Source organism: Amblyomma mixtum, chromosome 8, assembly GCF_055824585.1.
Source record: "Amblyomma mixtum isolate Tamu chromosome 8, ASM5582458v1, whole genome shotgun sequence".
NCBI classification, from domain to species: Eukaryota; Metazoa; Arthropoda; class Arachnida; order Ixodida; family Ixodidae; genus Amblyomma; species Amblyomma mixtum.
The window spans coordinates 34,920,644-34,930,919 of NC_143019.1; the positions used below are offsets into that span (position 1 = coordinate 34,920,644).

At 45.2% G+C, this 10,276-nt stretch overlaps 1 protein-coding gene across 1 annotated transcript; it reads left to right on the forward strand.

The window, feature by feature from the left end:
* The first annotated feature begins 3,166 nt into the window (after positions 1-3,166).
* Positions 3,167-6,445, forward strand: LOC149332042 (sulfotransferase 2A1-like). The gene is made up of 2 exons (XM_089557009.1): positions 3,167-3,315; positions 5,315-6,445. Exon 2 carries the CDS (start codon positions 5,335-5,337, stop codon positions 6,280-6,282), a length of 948 nt encoding a protein of 315 aa, XP_089413135.1. The 5' UTR covers positions 3,167-3,315; positions 5,315-5,334; the 3' UTR covers positions 6,283-6,445.
* Positions 6,446-10,276: the final 3,831 nt, after the last annotated feature.

The following is a 10,276-nucleotide window of genomic DNA, read 5'->3' on the forward strand; positions in this document are numbered from 1 at the left end:
TAGTCCTTGCAGGGATGACTGCGAAGCCCGAAGAACTGTTAGAGTTCACTGTGCCGTCGGTGTAGACGTGTGCCCGGTTTGAATGTTACTCATGGAAATATTCCAGAGTGACTTGTTTCAGTTCTATCGGCGGTAAATCGTTATCCTTTCTGATGCCAGGTATTGAAAGAAGGACACGGGGATTATCCAGGCTCCAAAGTGGTGAGGATGGTCTAGAGGCGCGTGTAAACTGGGACTGCAGAATGGCGCGATGTGCATCAATGGTGTCTGTTAACGAAGTGCCGGTCTGGTAATAGGAATACTGGCAAGGTGGTGAGAGGGAACCTGGGATATGTTTCCGAAATGGGCCCTGAATGCTTCACCTGTTAGGTAGGTAGGAATTGGATGCTCCTGGGCGATGATTACAGATACGGCCGTAGAGGCACATTTCGGCAAAAACGTATGGACGAAACAATTCTGCATAAATGGGGATTAACCCATACCTCTATCGCGTCATACCCTTAAGGCGGAGTCTAAGTGTCCCTTCCTATTTTTTAATGCATTCTGTTTTGAATTCTTTCCCATTGCCATTGGTCACTTCTGCCATTGACATCGGGCGTTCGAATAGATGTCACGCCGATCGTGACAGAAGGGCACCATTGATGCCGCTTACTCGCATAAAAAAATTCAGAAGGCACTTTCGCAGTTTAAAGTGCTGCAAGGCGAAAGCCCTTCCTGGCGCACTGTTTGGCATTGAATGTGAGACTGTTTGTGCTGTTCTAGTGCTTTATTCGACTACATACTTTGCCTACACATTACAACTATACACTTTGACTGCCGACTTTGACTGCTTCTTTAGCACGACTCTCTCTGCTTCGATGAGTTCGGTTGTATCCATGGCTCTGTTCGCAGCATTGAGCGATGTAATATGGTCACCCACGGACGCCTTACGCCCCCTGTCGGAGCGGAAAACTATTTTATTAGTTGTCATGTGCTCCAAAAGGGGGCCTCAGGCATTCGTGGGTGACCAGTGGCGGAAAAGAACTAGAAAACTAACCGTTAAGTATGCCGGCCATGAGGACGAAGAAAGAAAGAGAATTAAACGACAGGTTAAAAACGCGGAAGTTAAAAATTCGATTAATTCAATGGAAAGGAAACATAGTGTAGAACTATATCAATACTGGAAAAGGGAGATCAGGTAAAATTTTTCTATGATAACTCAAGTGGCTGTGCCCTACTTTATGAAGCTAGGTCAGGGTGTCTTAGAACGCTCAGCTACAAAAAGAAATTCAACGAAGAACATGACAGATGTGCAGTGTGTGGTAGATCTGCGGGAACAATTGAACACCTCATACTCATATATGATGTATCCATCCGGATGTCGATGAAGGCACAGTCATTCTTCCGGAGGCCCTAGGGTTTAAAGATAACAATGGTCATGTAAATAAATCTGCAGTGGAAGTTAGCAAAAAGCGATTGGAAGATTGGTGGCTGAAAAGCAGAGATGTGACATAAGGTTAGAAGTGTAGGAAACCGTTGGTAAAGAAGATGGCAAATCTTAATGCGAATTGACAACACAGTTGAAAAAAAATAAAGAAAGGTGAGCTGAGCATGGTGGGAATTACCGCCACCCCGTTTCAAAGGGAGCGCTCCCATCCATCCATACATCCATCCATCCATCCATCCATCCATCCATCCATCCATCCATCCATCCATCCATCCATCCATCCATCCATCCATCCATCCATCCATCCATCCATCCATCCATCCATCCATCCATCCATCCATCCATTCATCCATCCGTCCGTCCGTCCGTCCGTCCGTCCGTCCGTCCGTCCGTCCGTCCGTCCGTCCGTCCGTCCGTCCGTCCGTCCGTCCGTCCGTCGTCCGTCCGTCCGTCCGTCCGTCCGTCCGTCCGTCCGTCCATCCGTCCGTCCGTCCGTCCGTCCGTCCGTCCGTCCGTCCGTCCGTCCGTCCGTCCGTCCGTCCGTCCATCCGTCCGTCCGTCCGTCCGTCCGTCCGTCCGTCCGTCCGTCCGTCCATCCATCCATCCATCCATCCATCCATCCATCCATCCATCCATCCATCCATCCATCCATCCATCCATCCATCCATCCATCCATCGACCTCATTACTTCGAATCCACGCACTCTGACGGGAAAACCATTTCGACCAACCGAAAAGCGTGACACGTCTGCTGACAACCTGCTGTCGACAATGATGAGGCATTAAAGGCTTTCGCCTTAAAACGTCTTCAGCCCTTGTCTCAGTGGCGGACTGGCACCGACGCCCAGAAATGGCGGCGCACGAGAACACAAGCTCCACACTAGCTTTATTGCCGTTAATTTAGCCCCGACAGAAATACTGGGCGTCGGATGTTCGATGAATTGGAGCGGAGTGGTCTGTGTTACTCATCCGGATTAGATGTGGCGGCATGTGGCCCGTTGTGTCTGTGTGGGGCCGTTTTCTTTCCTACCTACTTTTGCTTTGATCACACTGACGACACTTATGCAGGAAATGGATAGAATACGAGCTCGGGTTTCGAATTATTTTTTCTCCCTGTCTTTCCTCTCAGTGAAGTACAGGAAACGGTAGTCCACGTCATTTGCTTTTGTTCCCAATGCAGTGAGAATGAGTGCACTGTTGTCGTCATTAAGTTTTATTGCTTCCGCACGTGTGCCTTAGGTTTGGTTTGAAATGGTGTAACGCTCCGAAGCTACTCAGGCTACGATGGACGCCATAGTGGAAGGCTCCTGATGACTACGACCACTTAGGGTTCTTTAACGGGCACTGATATGAAATAGTAAACGGGCCTCTAGCATTTCGCCACCATCGAAATCCGACCACCCCAGCGGGGATCAAACCCGCGTCTTTCGGTACAGCAGTCGAGCACCATAACCACTCAGCTACCGCCGCTGCTCGTACGTGATGTGTCATTCAGTTTAATCTATTCCTGGTGTACCGGAGCTATGGCATCGAGTTAAAGTTGGTGAAGGTGCCCTTCAACAGTTGCATCTTGAATATATGTGTTTTCCTACGGGAGGTTCGTTGCCAGTTTAAATTATACCCTGGCGTGCGTTCTAAAACACATGCGTGCGGCGTGTTTTTTTTCGCAGCTGCCACGCATTTAATTGTGGCAAGCGGCGCAGAGGACGAAATACAATAACAAAAGAGAAGGCAGGTGTGTTTATCGCTGCACGTGTAACAACTGCGCAGTGACGCCATTTTCTCTGCACAGAAGCTGGCAAGGCATCGGCACTCAATCGTACTTTTAGCAGCTCTTAGCAGCTCGTGGGAACGCGGGATCGCTTCTCTGGTTTTCTTGAACTGTGTCAGGTGAGTTTTTATTTCCATTGGCTTCCTGTGCGTCTAGCCGGTGGAACCCTCTAGATGGGTATTTCAGGGAGGAATTCTAGTAACTCTCACAAATAGGTTTTTTGAGTTAAAATTACGGCTTTAAGCATAGTATTGTCACTGTTGGCGGACATCAGAAAAACGGTGAATAGCCTTAAGTAGACTGATAAGTAGTTAGTTAACCGATTTTTAATAATTAATTTTTAGGTTTGGTTTAGGGTTTGGATTATGGAGTTTAACGTCCCAAAGCGACTAAGGCTATGAGAGACGCCGTAGTGGAGGGCTCCGGAAATTTCGACCACCTGGGGATCTTTAACGTGCACTGACATCGCACAGTACACGGGCCTCTAGAATTTCTCCCGCAAAGAAATTCTACCGCCGCGGCCGGGATCCAACCCGCGTCTTTCGGGTCAGCAGCCGAGCATCATAACCACTGAGCCATAACCACTGATTAATAACCACTGAGCCATTAGCAGTGATTAATTTTTTAACTAGTTCAGTTATACGCCTAGTTGCCATTAGAGATGTGTAAGCGGTCGTTAGTAACAGCCATGCTAGTTTTTAGAATTTAGAAAGCGGGATGACCTTTGGCGGTGAGGTTCGACAATTTTTTTACTTTTTTGACTAATTACGCACACTGCAAAGCATGTTTTGCCCCCATGCTTTTCGAAAGCGCGTGTATTTTGGCATTATGTAACCAAATTTTATGGAGACATAGCGCGCCGAGGATAATTGTGTTTTCGAAGTCCTAAAAACTAATACGGCTATTGCTAACGACCGTCTACAAATCTCTAATTGCAACCAGTTTCCTAGCTGCGACTGTTGAAACGCTAATTACCAGAGATCAGTTAACCAGCGTACTACTTCATACAATACACCGGTATTCCGGTGTGCGCCAACACTGGTAATACCGTGCCCCTAAAGAAATATTTTCAACGTAGCAAGCCTGTTTTTTTTAATTTTCTAAAGTCTTCCCTGAAATGCCTTCTATGTAACAACGGATGAAATTTTTCTGGATTGCTAACACTGCTGATCGCCTATGACTGTAAAGACTCTAATACTTATAAACACTTAGCTTAGAGCTCTTCTAGGCGCCGTTTTAGCTACAGTTACATGTTTAACCGGTGATAACCACACTTGCCTTTGTTTTTAAAGCCTCGCACTTAAAACATGGCCAAATGCTTGTTGCACGTGGTCGCCTTGATTTCGGTAGCAGTCTGCAGCGAAGATGATCTTTAAAGCTTCCGTCACACCTGCATTTTATTAATGCGAGAGCATTATATTCGTCGTTCTCTGAAGTCGTTCTATAAAGATATATGAAAAAAAGCTTGATTGCATTAGGTAGTTGTGAAAAATCTCGCCAAATTTCAAATTTGATTGATTTTGAGTAATAGTTTAAGTAATTAAACGACAAAAACACACAGACGTCGCAAAAGCCATGAACGTAGTTACAGCAATTGGACGTCCGAATAGCAATGGCGTCGATAGAGAGTGGGGAGGTTTTGCTTTCACATTACTTTAATGCATGTCACCGCAGCGATATGAAAAAAACTCAGACATAAAAAATAATAAAAATTTAGCGAGAAAAAGAGGACGGGGAAAAGCTGTCGCATTTTCGCTCTAAAGAAGACTTCAGTGCAATCCTGCAATTTCCTTTTTTTTTCTTTCTTCACAGCTTTTCTTTCTTCAGAAAATTTGCCTTTTTTGACTAGTTACGTGCACTGGAAAGCACCTTTTTTTACTCAATTAATCTCCGATAAACTTCGTTGGATCGGTTTTAGATGTCGTTGTTTCGTTATTTCGGGCTATTAAGAACATTGAACAGAATGGGCAGTGTCCGGGGAATCAAAGTTTGTCCTTTAGTACGAGTACTTCTTAATATCTGGTTTCGTTAGATGTAGTTCTAATTGTACTGATTTCTCAAATAGCCATGGAGCCTCAGGTTTGCTTATACTTAAATAACCGCCCCTCATATTTACAGGGGGAGGCCTAATTTAGACAATGGACCCCAGCGTGTATGCAGAGATCTGCGGAGTTCCCATGATGAAGGTTTTCTCCGAAGAGAACGTGCGTTCAGCAATGGCGTATCGACCACGTGTCAATGACGTCATTATTGCTACGTATCCGAAATGTGGAACTACGTGGACTCAGTACATCGTGTCCAACATCCTCACCAGAGTGAACACGCCAGAAGAGCCCGGCGAATACATGTTGTTCTCGCCCCTAATCGAACTGACGGGAGCCGAAGTTGCCAATCGACTTGAGAGGAAAGGTCCCGTGATCATCCACCTGCCATTCAGCAACATGGTCTTTTCTAAGCAAGCCAAGTACATTTACGTAGCTAGGAATCCATACGACTGCTGCGTTTCCTGCTATTATTTTCTCTTGGGTTTCACTCCCAAACGCTTCAAGGACACGTCCTTTGGGACATTTCTGGACATGTTCCTTGCGGGAAAGACTCGATCCGGCGGCTTCTTTGAACATCTCCTGCCTTGGTACAACATGAGGGACGAGCCGAATGTGTTGTTTTTCACATACGAACAGCTCAAAAGCGACACTGGTTTATGGATTCTCAAGATAGCGGACTTTCTCGGTCAACAGCATAGCAAGGCACTAAGAGAAGACCGGGACTTTTATGAAAGAGTTCTGCAATCATCAAGCCTGCAAACTATGAAAGTTATTTTCGGCTACAGCGTTAAGGAACGAATACTGAGCCTGGGAGAACTTGCTCAAAAGAGGTCGTTAAAGTGTCTTGAATTCTGCAAAACATTCAGCGCAGCAGCGCCTGAAATGCACCAAGGCGCAACACATGTGCGCAGAGGAAGAGTTGGGGACTGGAAAAGTCACTTCACACCGGAACAGATAGAAAAGACAAAGGCCTGGATGGAAGAAAAGACGAAAGGATGTGACGTCATGACGTTGTGGAAAGACGTGGATATCCCGCATTGACATCGGCCCAAAAGTAACTTTTTTACTGTGTTTAAAAGTCAAGCAGCAGACCTAAATATGTATTGCTGCAGAAAATATCACAAGAAATGCTATCATAAACACGTTTCGCAATACTAAAACATTGGTTGAGAAATAAAATTGCGTGGAGTGCTTTTGTTTAATCCTTCTTATTTGGGGTGCGTTAACATCAGAATCATTCTCTGTTTTCTTGCGCTGACAGCGTCCAGGTTTTTTTCTTGCCAGCGTCTTGCAGCGTATAACGGGCGATAGCACATTAAATGAAAAAAATTAAATCATAACTCGCAACGAGTGAGCTTCATTACATTACAGGTATAAATTCCTTTAAGTTGTGATTACTCCTTGCCGGTTAAAATGTTCACATTTTTATATCTGCAGGATGAAGCCGTTTTTAAGTAATGTCCAAGACTCAGATTCCTATATTTACTGCAGCAATCCGCCGCACTGCCGATGTGTATCATCCCTACTCGAATGTTATACGATGCCCTAGCAAGGTGTGCATCTTCAGAGTCGGTCCTTTGATAGCTACACCACTTGCTTCTGAGGCTCTATAATCTGTCTTAATATATCGAATGGACGTCGCCATCTTTATGCCGCCCAGAACCATATAACGGATGGTTTCAGAAGCGCAACGATATTTTCCTTCTTTGCCTTGTTGAATGACAGCTTTCAGAGAATTGTGCGAACGCCTTAACATCTACTAAATTTTTGACGCTCTATGAGATTACTTGATATGGTTCAGAATGGCAAACAGGAGCGGTGGCGTAGAGGTAGGACACCCACCTCGAGTGCATGAGGACAGTTGTTCCAAGCCCGGTGCCCTGCAATTCCTCACGGGATAAAAAAATTTGCATTAGTTTAGCACTGGTTAAACCTGGAGTGACGCGAGAGCTGAAGTGGTTCCCTCTCCCCCTCTCCACTCCCTCACCCCACTCGCCACGGCGCATGTGCACAGCTGTTGAAGCTCGGTTTTGCCGGCGCGCCGCGCCGCCGGCAGCAGCAGCTGCTCCGCACCACGTGACCAATACTCTCAATGCCACGGCACCGCCACGGAGCTCAAGGGGTGCCGCGCTGAGGGCTCAAAGAGCTGGCGTAGTGTAGCTCTCGCTACAAAAGAAAAATCAGCGTTTCAGACGTTATTCTAACGCAGGACGCGGATGCGGCCTGATCTCGGTGACCAGAACCAGCAACCCACTCCTCACCAAGACAAGATTTCACTACCCTGGTATAGTACTTGGCCCCAACCTCCGATATGAATATAAGTAAGCAAGAAGCAGATTGGAGACCAGGCAGCCGGCGCATATTACGCAAGCTCTATGAATACCTGGGGAAAATAATTAGTACATTTTGGAGAGAACTAATTCAGAAATTGGAGGCAGAACAGGATGTAGACGTCGAAAAGCCGCAATAGGGAGAATAAAAATGAAAGAGACTTCATTAAATTAGCGATATGGTCGCTGCTATTATTTCGGAGAGCGCAGTAGAAGCAGGCGGTAGAATGGTTAGACAGGATACCAGCAAGCTCTCTTCTTAGGCGAAAGTTGTGAATAATAAAGGCCAAAGCGAGGAAGCTTGTAAACACCCAGACAGAGTACAACTGCGAAGCGAATGAATAAGCTCATGGTAACCGACACAAGGAATTTTAGTTTAGTTTATGGGAGTTTAACGTTCCAAAGCTACTCAGGCTATGAGAGATGCCGTAGTGAAGGGCTCCGGAAATTTCGACCAACTGGGGTTCTTTGGGCAGAGTGATGTTCTGCACTGATATCGCACAGTACACAGGCCTCTAGAATTTCGTCTCCGTCGAAGTGTAATAGGAAAAACGAGCATTATCTAAAAAACCAGGTAGCCTAGAGCGGTCAAAAAGGAACTAGGCATCGTCATAAATCAGACATATGCGCTTACTGACGGAGGCAATGGAGTTAGCAATATGGATCAGACAGTCAGAGCACCAAAGGAGTTATCCACAATTCTAAATGGCAGCTAATGACCATGACGCTAATGACACAGGCAACAATGCTCCGCAATTGGACTTCCCTCCATTAAAGAAAGAAGAAGTAAATAAAGAATTAGGGCTAATTCAGAAGGAGAAAACAGTTGGTGAGGATCAGGTAACAGCAGATGTGTTCAAGTAGTGTAGGGAGATTGTGCCAGAAAAACTGAATACAGTTTATACTCAATGCCAATTGCCTCGCGCTTAAGGCGATCTGAGAAGAACGCTGACATCATCTTCATCCATAAAAGAAAGCGGAAGCGGATGTCAAAAACCTGAAACATTAGAGGGCGATAAGCTTACTGTCCGTCCCTTACAAAGTGTTTACTGAGAGGATCGCTAATAGAATGAGGACAACCTCAGACTTCAATTAAGCAAATGACCAGGCAAGCTTTCGTGAAGCACTCTACAATAGACCCCATTCCCACTATCAATCAGGCGATTGAGAATTGCACACAATCTAACTAGCCTCTGTATCCGTACTACCTTCTTAAACTTGTAGAACGCAGTTTCCAATAAGGAAGGGTATCTGGCAGTGAGACTAGATGTCTTCGATGCTATTCGCCCCCTGTTTACAAGACGTATCGGGAAACCTGGATTGGGGACAGTTGGCGATAAGAGAAAGAAAGATACATTAATGTTGGTTGTTCATTATAAACTTGACGACAGTTTTTTTTGCTGCGAGAGATGAATGCGCTGCAAGCTTGAGGGCGTTGAGGTTGCCCACACAAGTCCGCAGTAGTAGAGATGAGAATAAAAATGTAAGTATACCTAGGCAATTTAGGTGGCGTTGATAGTTGTTGTTTAGTTTTATTTGTCCTACCAAACCGGCGACTAGACCAAACTTTGACATCCGATTCTTTATAATTATCGCGCCAGGACATGTTAGGTCCAAAGAGATTGCGTTTCCACGGCCCCAGTTTGGTCTGAAAATGTCTAATACATGCGGACTGCATCCTGGACATTTGAAGATGTAGAGTCTTTGCCAAACGTAACCAGGCTGTACAGTGTCCTTCTCAGCCGTATAATAAAGCTATCATGAGAGTCCTCAAGCTCTAAATCTCTGTATGGTAAGGAGAACCCCTATCCTTAACGAAGCCATCAAGGCTTCCGCAAGGAAGCCATGAGGGTTCTACTATTGGATTGAGAAGCAAACCATGCTGCCTCGTTACTTTTGGTAAAGAATGTACATGAGCTGTTTAGAAATGGCAATATTTATGGTTGACGCGTGATTTGCCCAGGTTGCCTTGCAATCGGAAAACAATAACTCTGAAAGTTATGACGAATGTCTTTGTGTTGTTTACAGGCAACAGGTCGGACTCCCTTGTTACATGTATTCGAAGGGACATATGTATGTGGTTTACACTTTCGTTTTTTTGATGGAGCCTGTGCAAAACTGTATGAGACATCTCTTCAGGCGAGGCTTTGCCCCTCACAGGTATTGAATCTGGTGGTTGCGTGATAACGTTTCCTGTAGCCAGAGTGCGTACACTAAGCGCAGTTCCTACACAACACCCGAAAACACAATGTCAGTCAAAATTGGCTGCTATTTGTTTTAAATGCATGTAATGCTTTTGCTTTTCTGCGTCTTCAATCCAGCCCGTACAGGGGCGCTTTCCCTTAGAATTCTTTTAGACAGTCTATAGACTGTCTATCGACTTCTGTCCATAAAGTCTATAGATTCTTAATAGACAACCTCTATACAGTAGTCTATGGCCAATAAAAATGCTATAGACAGTCTATAGACCATCTATAGATTGACTGTCCTACATTTTAGTAGATAAAACAGGTTATAGATTATGAATAGACAAAATTAAATATTTATAGGAAGGCAGCAGTCTATAAAAAGTCTATACACTGTCTATAGACCACATTCGTAAGTGTTCGAAGCATCTCCAACGTTGGAATGTGCTCCAAGCCGAGGCCACTCCTGCTAAAATCCCATCTAGAGACGCGATTAATCCCTTAATCCCATCTAGAGAT